The 16,797-nt window shown below is 39.3% G+C and overlaps 1 protein-coding gene and 1 non-coding gene across 2 annotated transcripts in view; one reads left to right on the forward strand and one right to left on the reverse strand.

Annotated features, from left to right (window-relative positions):
- Lrrk2 (leucine rich repeat kinase 2) overlaps positions 1-16,797 on the forward strand; it is a 144,672-nt gene that overhangs the window by 78,255 nt on the left and 49,620 nt on the right. Inside the window, exons 33-36 of the mRNA XM_032885325.1 lie at positions 96-184; positions 8,720-8,907; positions 9,759-9,913; positions 11,307-11,453. Coding sequence (XP_032741216.1) covers positions 96-184; positions 8,720-8,907; positions 9,759-9,913; positions 11,307-11,453 — 579 coding nt within the window. The remainder of the gene's footprint in view (positions 1-95; positions 185-8,719; positions 8,908-9,758; positions 9,914-11,306; positions 11,454-16,797) is intronic.
- Positions 2,195-2,254, reverse strand: LOC116890417. The gene has a single exon (XR_004386617.1). It is a non-coding gene; the product is annotated as a U7 small nuclear RNA (small nuclear RNA).

A 16,797-nucleotide genomic window follows, 5' to 3' on the forward strand; every position in this document is an offset into this window, starting at 1 on the left:
GCTGTGTGACCAGTGTAACCAGCTAGACTGGAGTCTCTGGGGCTTTCTATTATTCTGCATCCCCCTTTTCACTGTTTGATGAATTTTCACTGCAGGAGTTCTTCTGCATTTTCAAGACCCCGCATTGCAGCTGAGTGACCTGTACTTTGTGGAACCCAAGTGGCTTTGTAAAGTCATGGCACAGGTTGGTGTTTTATATTTGGAGGACTAGAGATAGTGATTGAAGAGCAGAGTCGGGGTTAGCATTTTAGTGTTTGTGATCTGAGAAGGCTGGGACTACTGTAAGTATGAAGAACTACCGACCACCACGTGACAGGGAAGATTGTTAATAGAGCTTCCTGGAATGGACAAGGATCTGAAAGTTCACAAGCCATTGTTTCCAAGTCATGGGCAAGTATCTAAACCTCAAAGCTAAGTTAGGTTGCTGACTTCATTAAAGGAACAAGAGCACTGTGAAAATCTTCAAGGTAAATGTGTTATGAGTGAACTGGGTTGATGAGGCTATGGAATCTATCTAAGGCAGGAAAGCCAGGCATGGTAGTGTGTGCTTGGTAGTCAGTACTCGGAGGACGGAGAGAGGAGGATCGACAGACATTCCAGGTCATCTTCAGCTACATAAGAGAGTTCCAGACCAGCCTGGAACACATGCAGTGGTCAACACAAAATGAAATAAATAAAATAACTGAAAGACCAATAACTTTTGAGCTCCAGCTAGTTATACTTTTGAAAGCTACGCAGGTGGCTGTCTTGTTTTCTGTTCATGTTTCACATAGAAAATGATTTCTCCTCCCAACAACAGTACATTAGCCATGAGTTTATGTAGAACAATTACAAAAAAAAAATAACTTGTAGATTCTCCATTGGAAAATTCTTAAGAGCTCACCATTCATTGCATTTAATTGTACTGGATCCTTCCTGTAGGGTCGATACCATCATATTGTCAACCTACTTTCTAGAGTATAGCCGTACCATCTCAGCTTTGGCAAGTAAAACTTTTGTCTGGACATTTCAAGAGAGTGTAGAGTCATTCAGGGCCGCCATAGCTAAGGACCCACTGGGTTTCACTCATTTGTGGCTGAGAAGAAGGCAGGGACGATGCCTCTAGCCCTCACAGTCATCAGCAATTATTTCATTTATGAACATAATTTGCAGCTTGATGCGTGGCTCCCCAAGTCTCTAACATGATTATCTGTTTTCATATTGGATCTGTCTCTCCTATTTAAACCATAATGCTAATTCAATCTCTTTAAGCAATCTTGAATAGTACTGCTTAAATCTATTTAAAGATAAAAGGGACATTATTTTGAAGAGAGAACTCAGTTGAGGCTAAATCCTATACCCAGACACTGGAGAGAACATTTCAACATCATGGTAATTGGCATTTCATTGCAATGTGTCTGTTCTAATGGTAGATATATTCAAATTGGTTTCCACATTTCTGCCCAAATGCTACAGATGGCATGAGTTGACTGTGTATGAAATTGAGCCCTGACTCATGGGCACAATCTACAGATTGAGCACATCTCTTCTATTCATGAACCATTTTCTCATGCTCTAAGCCTTTGTGTCTTCTCCTAAATAAGGACAATTATATTTTCTGAAAAGGTTGTTTCCCTAATTTAATGTCAGCGAAAGATAAAAGGTAGCCTTATATTTAGTACTGATTTGACCTCTGATAATTTAAGGCATACAGGTTTTGGGAATTTAAGAATAGCTTCAAGACAATCCAAGAGATTCAAAAGGGAGCATGCCAAATATGGAGTCGGGCACAAAGTGTGTGTAGATGAACATGTTATCCAGGAGAGTGTCTCATCCACCACGTGGGGTTTGCTTTGTAAGTCCAGTACCATGGCTGACAGAAACTCTGCATAAATAAGCGAAGGAAATGCTGCCCCCAAAGTCATGTTTCTATTTACTTGACACACACATATAATGTTATTAGAGGATAGGCATGTCTTACAGAGGAAGGAATGGGTTCACACCAGTTTTCCTTTTTAACAACAATAAAAGCAAACACAAACAAACAAAACACCCCCCATGAAAAAAAGCGAAAACAAAAACAAAATCCCCATTTCAGCAGACTCAAATCTCCTAAACCAACCCAAAAAGTGGGTTCCACGACCACAGTAATGCTTCCGAAGATTCCATGGAGTAATTACTTTGAAACTTCATGGAAAAAGAATTTTTTTTTGGGGGGGGTCCGACCAAAGTCAGAAAGCCTGCTAGACAAATTCTAAAAGAGCTCAATATAGTGCCATGATGCCAATTTGACTGAATTTGGGATCAGGGAGACAAGGGTCTCACTCTGTAGTACAAACTAGCCCTAAATAACTAATTGTGCAGTTCAGGTTGGCCTAGAACTCACAGTGTAACCCAGCCCAGATTTGAACCCACAGCAATAGACACACCATGGCTTTCCAAGCACTGGGATTGTAGCTGTGAGCCATAATGACTAGCTTTTAAATGAAAAAATGAAATCAAGCCTTTAAGCAATTTGAAGATACTACGGAAGATTTAAAATTTCAGTAAAATGATAATTTAAATTTCTTGTTACCAAAGCAGCAACAGCTATCACTTTTGCTTGTGTTGATACATTGAAATAAAGGGAACAGCACTGTAAATAGCATGCAAAAGTAAGAGCAAGTTTGCTTGATACTCATTTGCAAAAATATATAGGGATGTTTACCTCCATGAGTCACTGAGGCAGGGCAGGAACTGTTGTAATTAATATTCTGGGGTTTGATACAACCCTTGTTTTCTTCTAATATCTAGCAGGGGACATAGAGACCTTTAGGTTTATAATAAGCCTTAAAACCCTAAAACTGGGCACATATCAACCCTGGATGCTACTTTGTGGTCTTCCCTGCTATATTCCCCATAAATACTTGTATCTGTTCCATTTGAGCCGCTTCTGCTATGGCAGGACAGCCCTCATGGCTATGCACTCATGATCCATGCTATCCCATGGGGATTCCTTCCTTTTCCTCCCTGCTCCTTCATGATCCCTCCTGAGACTCCAAACCCAGGAGGGAAACTTTCCCTCCTTTTCCATCTCTTCTGCCCAGCCAGGCTGTTGGCATCTTTATTAACCAATCATAGAGAACTTGGGGGCTGAGGTTTACCTAGCAAAAGCTGCTGTTGGGGAGGCTCTCCTCCTGGGGGTAACCAGATCATCCAGCCAGTATTTAGCATTTGAATACATAGCAGCACTAGACCAAGGCCCTACAAGGAATGGTTTCACATCATAGTGCAGAAGGTCCAATAAACATGCATGCTATGCCCTAAGCAATGATGCCACTAAAGTCATTAAAATACATTTTTATTGGATATTTTTTATTTACATTTCAAATGTTATTCCCTTTCCCAGTTTCCTGGACATAAGCCCCCTATCCCATCCTCCTCCCCTTCTTTTAAAAGTGTGTTTCCTTCCCCAACCACTCTCCCCCCCAACATTCCTCTACACTGGGGCTAGGGGGTCCAGCCTTGGCAGGACCAAGGGCTTCTCCTTCCACTGGTGCCCCAACAAGGCCATCCTCTGCTACACATGCAGCTGGAGCTATGGGTCAGCCATGTATAGTCTTTGGGTAGTGGCTTAGTCCCTGGGAGCTCTGGTTGGATGGCATTGTTGTTCTTATGGGGTTGTAAGCCCCTTCAGCTCTTTCAATCCTTTCTTTAATTCCTCCAACGGGGATCTCTTTCCCAGTTCAATGGTTTGCTGCTAGCATTTGCCTCTGTATTTGACATGCTTTGACTATGCCTCTCAGGAGAGGTCTATATCTGGTTCCTGTCAGCATGCACTTCTTAGCTTCATCAATCTTATCTAGTTTTGGTGGCTATATGTACATGGGCCGTATATGCCTGGAGGCTCTGAATGGCCATTCTTTCAGTCTCTGCTCCAAACTTTGCCTCCATATCCCCTCCTATGAATATTTTTGTTCCCCTTTTATGAAGGAGTGAAGCATCCACACTTTGGTCGGCCTTCTTGAGCTTCATGTGGTTTGTGGATTGTATCTTGGGTTATTTGAGCCTTTGGGCTAATATCCACTTATAAGTGAGTGTATACCGTGTGTGTTTTTCAGTGATTGGGTTACCTCACTCAGGATGATATTTTCTAGTTCATTCCATTTGCCTATGAATTTCATAAAGTCATTGTTTTTGATAGCTGAGTAGTATTCCACTGTGTACATGTACCACATTTTCTGAATCCATTCCTCTGTTGAAGGGCATCTGGGTTCTTTCCAGCTTCTGGCTCTTATAAATAAGGCTGCTATGAACATAGTGGAGCATGTGTCTTTGTTGTATGTTAGAGCATCTTTTGGGTATATGCCCAGGAGAAGTAGGTATAGCTGGGTTCTCAGTAAGTAGGGATATGCTTGCAAATCTCATTCAACTATACAAGAAAGAGCTGTTAAAGAGACCTCTGGGAACAATCAGGTGGCATGGTGAATCATTCTTGGTAAAATATGTCAGAGATATAGCCTATTGTTTTCTTGAAAAGGTCTATAATTTATTATATAACTTATTATAACTATATAATTTATAATGTGAGTTAGTAGATAAATAATAGGCTTCTAAAAGTGATAAAATTAAGAAAATATTTCAGATTTCATCACTGTATAAAGGGCCACTCCCAAACTTGGAAACTGAAAATGCCAAATGTTTCTCATTCCCACTGTTTCTTTTTTTAAAAATTGCTTCTTTTACTTTTGAAATTATGATATAATTATATAATTTCCCCAGTCCTTTTAGTCTCTCCAACCCCTTCCATATACCTCGGCTTACTCTTCCAAATCCATGACCTTTAAAGAAAATTATTGTTGCATGCACGTATATATCAATGTATACATACACATTTGTAAATAAACATTGCTCAGTCTGTACAATGTTACTTATATGTATGTTGCTGACCTTTTGGTATTGGATGACTAATTAATGTGCTCTTCCCTGGGTAAGCCTGTTTCTCCCACTCTCAACATTCCTTAGTTGTCTGTAGTTCTCTGTGTAGGGTTGAGGTCTCCTGGGCTTCGCTCTATTCACTTCAGCTTGTCTATTTGTGTCTTCCCTGTTAGGCTAATGTTTGGGCAGTCGTGCTGGTGAGATTTTACGAATATAGCTCTGATATGCCTAGAAGACACAAGCTCATAGGAAACACTACGATCCTTTGGTTTTTACCATCTTCCCACCCTCTCTTCTGTAATGTTCCTGGAGACTTAGTTCTGAGAGTTGTTTTTATTGTGTCCATGGAAACTGGGCTTTGTAGGTCTGCATTTTTTTTTTTGGCCTGGCCTCTGGGGAGTTGGAACACCACTCAGGGAAGAGAAGTAAGGGGCTCTGCCTACAAAGGGATGCTCACTTGGGGCCCCTCGATATCTCTTTAGCATAGAGAACTCTAAGCTCTGTGCTACCTGACCAGTTGTAAAGGTCCTCTTTGTGGGGTGTCCTGATCACATGCTCCAGGACAGGAATCTGGTTAGGAGCTAGTTCAGACTCCTGCTGTTCTCAAGTTTTATCAGGGTTCTGAACTTTGCTACTGCCTTTCCAGTTCTTCTCTCTGGTGCCATGGTCCACAGGGCCATGGGGCTTCACAAATCTGCATTTCCATAGCTTGTGGTTTTCTGTAATGGTTTCCATCTGTTTCGAAGAGTTTCCTTGATGAGGGGTGAGGATCATACTCCTGTGGGGAAGGACAAATGTTTAGAGTGTAGTTAGAAATTATGCTGGTTTAGCACACTGGTGGTCATAGTTTCCCCTTTAAGGAATAGTTCACCAGCCCTGAGTAGCTGGATTTGTTTGCAGTACCAGGCAAGTCTCCATCTTGCTGAAGAGATCATAAGTCCTGTTAGAGATCCATTGGTTACTACCACAGTGTGTGTTACTACTTAACCCTTCAGGTTACTGTGCTATAACCTTGCTATGGTTCGCAGGCATCATAGCTGGATAGGGCTGTTGGTTGCATCCTTCTTTTAGAAGATTGCATGGTTTGTTCTGGAACCATGAAAACTCATCCTCAGTGAGAAGGCTTTCAAGTCAGTTCAAGGTCAGAGGTCTCTGGACTTTGCCTCTGAAGTATATGGTGTTTTCAATAACAAGGACTTATCTTCTGCTTCTCTGGGTCAACCAAGGACAACAGCAGTAGTGTATAATATTTGTGAGTCTCGTGGAGAAGACTGACCAACAATTTAAAAAAGGCTTCTCAAGGTTTGCAAGTATTTTTGAGCATTCTTGAGTCCATGTTTATCAAGATATTGGCCATGTCTTTGATATTGCAGTGATGATGGAGTTGTAGAGGGGATTCAGAAGTACTACTTTCTTCCTGTTATATTTATTTATTGATTGGTTTATTGATGTATTTATTTATTTTATTTTAAAAAGGACTGTCTGTAGATCTTTGAAAGTCTGGTAGAATTCTGCTATGAATACCTCTGGTCCTAGACATTTTTTTTTAAAGCTGGAAGGTGTTTTTTTGTTTGTTTTTTTAAACAATCCATTTGGTCTCCCCATTTTTTATGACTCTGTTTAGGTTGCTGAATTCTTCTTGGTTTCATTTTGGTGGTAATGTAGAAACTTAACCACTTCCTTTTAAGTTTTCCAGATTAGTTGAGTACAGGTTTTGAAGCTATTGCCTTACAATATTCTGAATTTCCTTGGTGACTGTTGTAACATTTTCTAGATAAGTTTTGATTGTGTTTATTTGTGTCCACTTTTTTTTTCTTTTGATTAGTTGGGCCAAGAATCTGTCAATCTTATATTTCTTCTCAAAGAACCAACTCTCAGATTAGCTGATTCTAGTTATTTTCTTCTTTCTATTTCATTCATTTCTTCTTTGGTTTTTGTTATTTAATAATGTCAACTGGGTAAGCAGTGATGGCACACGTAGTTAATCCTAGCTCTCTGGAGGCAGAGGTGGAGGCAGGTGGATCTCTGAATTCAAGGCCAGCCTGGTCTACAGAGAGAGTTGTAGGTCAGCTCCAGGGATATAGAGAGAAATGACAAAAATAAAACAAAATGAGCAAAAACAAACCCAAACAAGCAAAAACAAAAAAGTCAACTGGGTTTGAATTTGGCTTGTTCTTATTTTTCAAAGGTGTTGAGCCCTATCATTAAGTCATTTACTTGTGCTCTTTCTGATTTTTTTTTTAATGAACCACTTATCGCTATAAATTTCCCTTGTGTGGCTACTTCCAATATGTTCAATGGGTATTATATTAATTTTAAATCTTCATTTCATTTGAGAAAATTTTTACTTTTTTGATTTCTTGTTTGATCCATTCATCTCTCACTGATGAGTTACCTAATCTTCATGAGTTCCTGTACTTACTAGAGATGCTTGCTGTCAGTTTTGAGTTTTATTGAATTATGGAAAGATACCAGAAGTTATTTCAATTTTTTGACTCTGTAAATATTTGTTTTGTGTCCTAGAATGTAACCTGTTTTAGAAAAGCTTCTGAGTGCAGATAATAGAATGTTTATTCTTCCGTGTTTGGGTGTCATATTCTGCAAACTTAGGTTAAGTCCATTTGTTTTATGGTGTCTATTGCTTCTGGCGTTTCTCTGTTTGTTTTCTGTTAAGATGACCTGTCTGTTGGGGAATTCACCTACTATGATTGCACTGATCTTATTATGTGTCTTGAAACCAATTTTTAAAAAATGAATGCAATTCCATGCACCAGAGTTTTATGTATATGTGTTTAGAATAGTAATGTCTTTTTGGCTAACTCTTTCCTTGATTAGAATAAAATGATTCTCTGTATCTCTTCCGATTCATTTTAGTTTGAATCTATTTTGTCAGATATTAAGATAGCAATGCTCGATTGCTTCCTGGTTCCATTTGAATGGAGTATGTTGGTCTATTCCTCTATTCTAAGGCAGTGCCTATTTTTTAGCAACAGATTGGTGGATTTTGTTTCTTGACCCATTCAGTCAGCCTGTGTCTTTTGATATTTAAAGTTGTTAACAAAATACGTGTGTACACTGCAACAACAACAACAACAACAAAATAAAACTACAGCCAGGGGTAAAGCCTGAATTTGAACACAGGTTCTTCGGAGCCACATGCATATTCTTAACTGGCACAGTGATATCCAGTGCCTCAATGATGCTGAATTCCCCCTGGCGTTATGTTAGAGGGCAGACTCCTCTGCTTTCTCTTCAGAATTAATAACTCACGTTCCACCAGCAGAAGCCTGTAACCAGGAGTGGTCACACTACCTCTCTTCCATTGATAGGAGTTGACTCCAGTCATGGAAGCATCAATCTATATGGCCAACCTGTCAGATTACTATCCAGAAGATCATTTCTAGAATCATCTGCAGTGATGAGACTGCAGAATGAATGCTGGAGATTGGGGCCAAGAAAATCCTGATGATCTGAATTCTCCTTCCTTAGTTTTCTAAGTACTTCTAAACTTCATATCTCACTGGCATTGCAGGATGTCTGGCTGCAGCAGAAATGCGACCTTGCCTTATTGTTCTAACTAAACAATGACCTGTCCTTATTGTACCTAGAAGACAGAGGGAGGGAGGGAGGGGGAGGGGAGGGGGGAGGGAGGGGAAGGAGGGAGAGGAAGAAAGGAGGGGGGGAGGGGGGGGAGGGGGGGGGGGAGGAGGAGGGAGGGGAGGGGAGGAGGGGGAGGGAGGGAGGGGAGGAGGAGAGAGAGGCTGTTTAAGCTGGGAAGCATTTCAGAAATTAAACCTAGTGACAATTAGTGGGAATCTTTCAGATTTTGACCGTGAAAGTGGATGGCTGCCTGAAGCATCCTAAGGGCATCATTTCACGGAGAGATGTGGAAAAATTCCTTTCGAAGAAAAAGCGATTCCCTAAGAACTACATGGCGCAGTACTTCAAACTCTTAGAAAAATTTCAGATCGCATTGCCAATAGGGGAAGAATATCTGCTGGTTCCAAGCAGGTAAGACAGACCTCACAAATCCAATAGAAATTGACCACATTACATTATTTTGGTTGACAAAGTAACTTTTTATTTTTCTGTAATAGGTACACTAACGTTTAATTTGTAGCTTTGGTAAACTTTTTGGCAATGCACGGCATATATTTTGAAAGAAAAGTTGCAGTTGATTAATATTTTAAAAATGCATTATTTCATGCATACAGTTGTTCTTTGGCTTAACACTCAAATTGTTTGAAGAAGATTAATGGCGAAGCTGTGTGTGCACGTGTGCATCCATCTTTTCTTGGCAATTTAGCAGTTATATTGTTAGGGAAATTTAAGGGAGAAAGGGAGTTTCCAAGAGAGTTTAAAATGTACTGGGCATGATGGTGGAGGACTACGTTCTAACTGTGTTTGTAGAGAATCCTCATATTGCTTAGGAAGTAAATGGGAAATGCTCTCAAGTATTGATAGTTCAAATTACCTTAATGGATACAAGGCAATTGCAAACATAGATATGTACTTGTTTCTAGGACATGCATTCTTTACCAGTTTCCTGTAATCTGCCTTTGCACCAATTGTACTAATGCATTAGCACAGGATCGTTGAATTTTTTTATCCATCTTCTCCATCTGTGCATATATGAGAATCGATGAAGTGACTTCCAAATTCTTGATGTAGACGATCACATGCCAAGAGATCATTATTTTTAAAAATGTAATTATCTAGAGTAGTTATTTCCCTGGGATTGAGGCGCTAAAAAGCTCAGGTCACCAGGCACTGTTCTCAGACCGCCATGCCTGAGGCTGCCAGGCTCAGCCACTAGGCTCAGATGGCCATTGTGGGTTTCTGATAGGTTCTGTCCTTTGCAGCTTATCTGACCACAGGCCAGTGATAGAGCTCCCCCACTGTGAGAACTCTGAGATCATCATCCGGCTGTATGAAATGCCATACTTTCCAATGGGATTTTGGTCAAGATTGATTAACCGATTACTTGAAATCTCACCTTTCATGCTTTCTGGAAGAGGTATGTACTTACTAAAGCTACTATTTGGACAAATTCGAAAGACATGTTAGAAGGAACATGGCATTTGCCAGAGTGGTCAACACATGAACATGCACCAACTTGTGCAATTTTCTGTAAGAAAATGTCTTAATTCTTGCATTAGATATATTTGCATCAATTGTGAGTCTTATACTTCCAAAGACGTAGGAAACAGGAAACAATAGCTTTAAAAGATGGGTTTTAGTGGGGGCCATTGGTTTAAACATTCAACATACACACACCCTCTTACATATAGACACAGGTACATAAAAACACAAAACATACACTCACATGTACACACACATGTATACACAAGTACACTCACTCACACACAGACAGAAGTACACACCATTCATACACATAAACACATGTATACACACAAATACATATGTGTATATACTCACACACATACATACATGTACACATACACATATATACACAAGTACATACGCTTATGCACATACATACATGTACACATATGCACACAGGTACATACACTCATGTACATACATACATGCACACATATACACACAGGTACATATACTCATGCACATACATATATGTACACACAGGTACGTACACTTACACACATATACATGCACACACATACATACATGTACACATACTCACACACATATACACACAGGTACACACACATACACACAAACTCTCTTACACATACACTCTCACACACATATGCACACACACACACACACACACACACACACCTACAAATCAGCAAAAAATAATATAGAAATAACCAACGTGTAGCTAGGGTCTTTTCCTCAGCAAGTATAACAGGTCTTGGCCTTCTAAGAGAAGGACTCTGATCCTCTTCTCCTGCCCAACTCCCAGGGACTTAGAGAAAGGGACAAAACTATGTTTATATGGTGCACATTCATTCCAAAGTAAGTGGAATTATGACGCTACAGGGATATATTAGGGAGGGTGTTGGACAAAAGATAATACAAGTGTTACTGGATTTTGAAAAAAATCTTGTCTTTCAGGGTATCAATGAAAATAAAGGTACTTAAAAATGCATTTAAAAGCTCAAGAATGGTGTTAATATGAGAATTGAATAAAAAACAAACTAAAAACTTGCTTATGATTAGTTATATATCGTCCATGTCAAGATCCATACCATGAACTTGGACTGTGCATTGGATAGTATACAAAGCAACTCACTTGGGGGATTGAAATACTGAGGAAGTATTTTGTATTCATTTGAAGACGGTCTCGTAATTAAGTTAATGAACGCTCATCTTGAAACAAATATATATCACTGTTACTTAATGTATACGTGGCAGTTTTCCCCCTTGGGTTCATGAAGCAGTTAGTAACCGATGGGTGCATATGGATCTATTTAAACTTTCAGAGAGAGCACTACGCCCAAACCGAATGTATTGGCGCCAAGGCATCTACTTGAATTGGTCTCCAGAAGCGTACTGTCTGGTAGGCTCTGAAGTCTTAGACAATCGCCCAGAGAGTTTCTTGAAAATCACAGTTCCATCTTGTAGAAAAGGTGAGGAAGTTAATTATATGTTGTCCCCCCTCCCCCTGACCTGCAGATCATCTGCTGTCTCAGCTACTTGGGAGGAAGACCTGGAGTCCACGAGTTCAAAACAAATCTACCTCCCCAAATCCAGTAAATTTCCAGTTTTTCTCTTGTCCAGTTTTGTGACAGCTGCTTACACTAGTGAACACTTTTGTTCTTTGTTTCATTTTGAAGGTTTTTAACTGATTACATTAAACAGTTTTGGGGGGTGGTTGGAGACAAGGTCTTAATCCGGCTGGTCCAGAACTTGCTATGTAAATCAGGCTGGCCTTGAACCCACGGAGATAGATTCACCTGCCTCTGCCTTTTCAGTGCTGGGACCAAAGGTGGGAACCACCACACTGGCTAATGTTTTATTTTATTTGTATGGGTGTTTTGCCTGCATGTGTCGCTGTGCACCACTCACCACCCTGTTGCCTGCAGAGGCTGGAAGAGGGCATTGGATCTCCCGGAAGTGAAGTTATAAGAGACTGGAATGGAATGTGGGTCCTCTGTAAAAAAAAAATCATGGGTTTCACCTTGACATTTTCACACATGTATGTCTTCTTATCCTCCTCTATCATCCTCATCTGTCTCTCTTCTGCCCATCATTGCTGCCCTCCCTTAGAGTTCCCTTCTGCTTTCACAGATGTGCAGGTGTGTGCATGTACATGCACATGTATGTATGTATGTATGTATGTATGTATGTATGTATGCATGTATATATCTAGACTCTGAGTTTTGTTGCTGTGTTGTACACCCACCTTGCTACTTTGTCCAGTTTCTTTCCCAGCCTTTAAACCTCTTCTTCCCCTGGGGCTCCACATGCATCCATGTATTTTCTATAAAGGATATTTATATCTAAATATAGATTATGACAGATTATGCAAATGAAAGAAAACTGAGGATATTTGTCTTTCTGAATCTAGCTTATCTGGCTTAGTATATCTGAGTACTCTCTCTTTACCAGAAAATGAGATAATTTTATTTTTCTTAAGGCTGAATAGAACTCTAATATGTATGTATGTATATGTATGTATGTATGTATATATATATGTATACATATATGTGTGTATATATACATATATATATGTATGTGTGCATGTGTGTCTATGTTTATATATGCATATATATGTGTGTGTGTGTGTTAAAAATGCATGTCACATTTTCTGTATTCATCTGATATGGACATTTAGGCTAGATTCATATCTTAGCCACCATGAGCAGTGCAGCAGTAAACGTTATGTGCAGAAGCGTCGATGGGGCTCCAACGCCTTCAGACATTTTCACAGCTGCTGTGTGATTGTTTGATAGTTCTATTTTTAGCATTTTTATGGAAACCCCATGCTGATTTCCAAAGTGGCTGCCCCAGTTTGCATTCTCACCAGCAAGGAAGAAGGTTCCTCTTTCCCACATCCTGTCAGCACTGTTTTCTCATCTGTTTCTCCATCGTTCAACTTGGCTGCGATAAGATGAAGTCCCCCAAAGGAGCTTCAGTTAGCATCTCCCTGATGGCTAAGGATGTAGAACAAGTTTTTAAACATTTACTCGCCATTTCCGTTTCTTCCTTTGAGAACTGTGTACTCAGGGTTGGGGATTTAGCTCAGTGGTAGAGCGCTTGCCTAGAAAGCGCAAGGCCCTGGGTTCAGTCCCCAGCTCCGAAAAAAAAAAAAAAGAGAACTGTGTACTCTGTTTATTAACCCGTTTGTTGAATGGATTGTGAGGTTTTTTTGTTTTTTTTTTTTTTTTATGATCAGTAGGCTGTCTCTTACATTGCCTGATTGTTTTTACTTAATTTGAAAAAGCTTTTTATAGTTTTATACAATCCTACTTATCAATACTTGATATTACTTTCTGTGCTATTAGAGTCCTTTTTGGAAAGTCCTTGCCTTTGCCTGTATCCTGAAGTGTTTTCCTTATGTTTCTCCTGATAGTTTTAGGGTTTTGGATCTTACATTGGGCTCTTTGATCCAGTTTGAATTGGATTTTATACAGGGAACAAATTATTCTTTTTCTAGTTTTGTGAAAAGTTGAAAATTTTACAGTGAATTATTAGATTGTTTGGGTAGCAGTAGTTGTCATAATGGTGACAGTAATGACCAATAATGAGCTCTTTATATCTTTCTTCTAATGTCCTCTCCAGTCCTTTTAAAATCTGTTAAGGTAACATACATTTGTCATTTTCAGGTATGTGAATTTATATTCATATACATCTGCACTCTCTTTCTTCATTTCTTTTCCTTCTATCTGATCACTTTTCTCCTCCTCCTCTTCTTCAATTTCTTTCTACAATGTTTCAAAGATTTTATTATGGAAGTCTTAGTTAACTTTATTCCTAGGAACCTTTTTTTTTTCTTTTTGGAAGCAATTGTGTAGTGAATTCTCCCCTAAATTCTTTCTTAGCAAGTTTATTGTTGGTGTAGAATATTTACTGGTTAGTGTATTAGTGTACATTGATTTTGAGTTCACAACTTTGCTGAAGGTGGTAAAAAGTTATCAGAATCTTATAGTGGTTTTTACGATCCTTTGAGCACATGTCCCTAGCCTGAGAAAATAGGATATTTTGAATTCTTTCTTTCCTATATTTATTTGTTTATTTTTTCCTATCACAATAGCTAAGCATTTAAGTAATATATTGAATAAAAATGGAAAGAGTGGGCATTCTTGTCCCTGGTTTTGTAGGAAGTGCTCTTAGTGTTTCTCAATTTGGTACGTTGACATAAATATACACTTTATGACACTGAGATATGTTTCACCTAGTTTCAGGCTATTCAGAGCTTTTATCCTGAGAAATTTTGAAACCAAGCATTTCTGTGTTTATTGAGATGGTTATATATGATTTATGTTCTTAAGTATTACTCTGTTTGGCATTTATTGAAATTGTGTGTAATGATCCACTCTTGAATCCCTGCAAGAAAAATCAATTTATGGACAAAAAAGACATGATTTTTTTATACGTCTTGAATTCAGTTGCCAAGCATTTTACAGAGTATTTTTGCATCTATGTTCCTGAGGGAAATTGATCTACAGTTTCCTTCATTCCTTTTTCCTTCCTTTCTTCCTTCCTTTTTCCTTCCTTCCTTTTCTCCTTCCTTCCTTCCTCCCTCTCTATCTTTCCGACTCTTTAAGATTTCGCATAGCCCAGGTTGACTTCAAAATTGTATGTAGCTGAGTATGGTGGTCTTGAACTTCTTAACTGTCCTGTGTCCATCTCCTGAATCTGAATTATAAGCATGCAGTCCGGTTGACGTAGTGTTAGCGGACACCACGCCCTCATATTATACATGCAAGGTAAGCACTCAATCAACTGAGCTATATTCCGGCCCCCTTGGGTTTTGTTTGTTTGTTTGAAGTATCATGCTGGCCTTATAGTGGGAGTTTAGTCGTGTTAATTCCCTACTTTATAGGATAGTGTAAGGAGCATAGATGTTAGCTTGTTTTACGTGTTTGGGAGGATTGTTCAGAACCTGTCCGTTCCTTAGCTTTCCTTTGCAGGGATACTTTCAATGACCGGTCCTGTCTTGTTGCTTAGACATCTGTTATGGCTGTCACTAACCTCTTGACTCAGGTTTTGTAGACCATCAAACTCACCCATGTGTCCTCTTTTCTAGTTCTCAGGGCCTATGTTTCAAAATATTTTCTCCAGTTCTCTGAGTTTCACTGTCCTCTGTCTTTAGCACATGCACACCCCCTTCCTCTCTGAATTTATTCGTCTTTTTCTCCTTTCTCTGGCATCTGTTCCAGCAGTCCCTTCGTGTCAGCTTTGGCAGTGTGATTTCTTTCCCTCTGTTTAGAGCGCCTGTCTTCATTTTTCGTCACCCCTGCTTATTCTGTCCAAGGAACCAACTGTTGGATTCTGTGTATTGGTCTCCATTTCGTAAATTTCAGCCTTGATTTTATTATTTCTTGCTGCCCACTACCTGGAGTTTTAGTTTGATCTTGTTTTGCTGAGACTTTGAAGTGCCTCGTTAAGACATTCTAGACATCTTACTTTCTGGTGCAAACACCATGTAACCCTCCCTCTCAGCTACCTTTGTTGCACACCAGGCACTCTACTGTTATACATTCCTTTTCATTGGTGTCAGACATTTTTTTTTTATTTCCTTCCTCATCTCTGTAATAACGACTGTTTAGTCTTTATTCTATTGTTCATTCCAAGTGCTTTATTTTATTTCGACGCACTTACGTAGTGCCTGTAGGATTTTACTTGCTACTGCTTTCTCTTATTCTTCTATTTTCTGGTGGGATGCAGGAATTTATCCTCCTTTTTATAGTCATTAAAAATTATTGGTGCTGAGGCAATTCTCACTCTTATATGTTGGAAGGAAAAGTCTTCAGATGTCCGTTCAGTGCCTGTGACCTGTGAAGGAGTTTAACTTCGTTGTTTTCTTTCCTTTTTGTTTGGGCAAACTATCTAATGAGGAGAGGGGGCTGATGAGGTCACTCACTATTGCAGTATTAGGACCTGTGCAACACCCTTATGCCCACTAGTGTTTGCCTTGTGAAAATGGAAGCCTCAATATTGGGTGCAGTTAAACATACTTGTTATATATTCTTGATAAGTATATAGTCACTTTAATATCTTCTGATTACATTTTTTGATGTCTAATTGATTAAATATCAAAACTTACCAGCTTGCGTTCAGCTTTATCCTACGTCCATTATTTGACCCCAGTCTGTATGTGTGTTTGCAAAGGACATCTGTTTGTTTGCATTTGTGTGTGTGTGTGTGTGTGTGTGTGTGTGTGTGTGTTCCTCTGATGCTGTCTCTTTGCAGTGCTCTTGTGATTAAAGCTTCCCCTCATCTCTTTTTGCATATTGTATTGCTACAGGTTCTACTGCAGTGCTGGCTTGGTGGTCATAAAATGCGATAGTTTTGTTTATCCTCCTGTGCTCTTATTTCTCAGTCAATTTTCAATATTGGTTTTGCTGAACTGTGTGCTATTATGTGCTTTCCTGGTTTTATGGTTGCTAAGAGAGGTCTGATGTTATTCTAATGTTTTTGGCTTATAAGTGAGTTGGACATTTTCCTTTATAGATTTTACTACTGCAACTTTGCTTTGTATCTTTGAGATCCTGATTGTAGTGTATCATGAAGAAGGTCTTTCTGATCTTTTGAGGTTCTAAATGCCTCAATGTTTTCATGTTCAATTCTTTAGATCTGGGGGGATTTTCTGCTCTGATCTCATTGGATACCTGTTCAAAGTCATTGCTTTTTAGCTCACTTACTCATGGTAGAGAGGACAGTTAAATTCTTAGGTTTGTTCTCTTTATCTGGAGTTTTGAGGCATCGTGGACCTGCTTCTTGATTGACAGGATTGATGTTTGAAAG

This window comes from Rattus rattus, chromosome 1 (genome assembly GCF_011064425.1).
Source record: "Rattus rattus isolate New Zealand chromosome 1, Rrattus_CSIRO_v1, whole genome shotgun sequence".
In the NCBI taxonomy this organism is placed as follows: domain Eukaryota; kingdom Metazoa; phylum Chordata; class Mammalia; order Rodentia; family Muridae; genus Rattus; species Rattus rattus.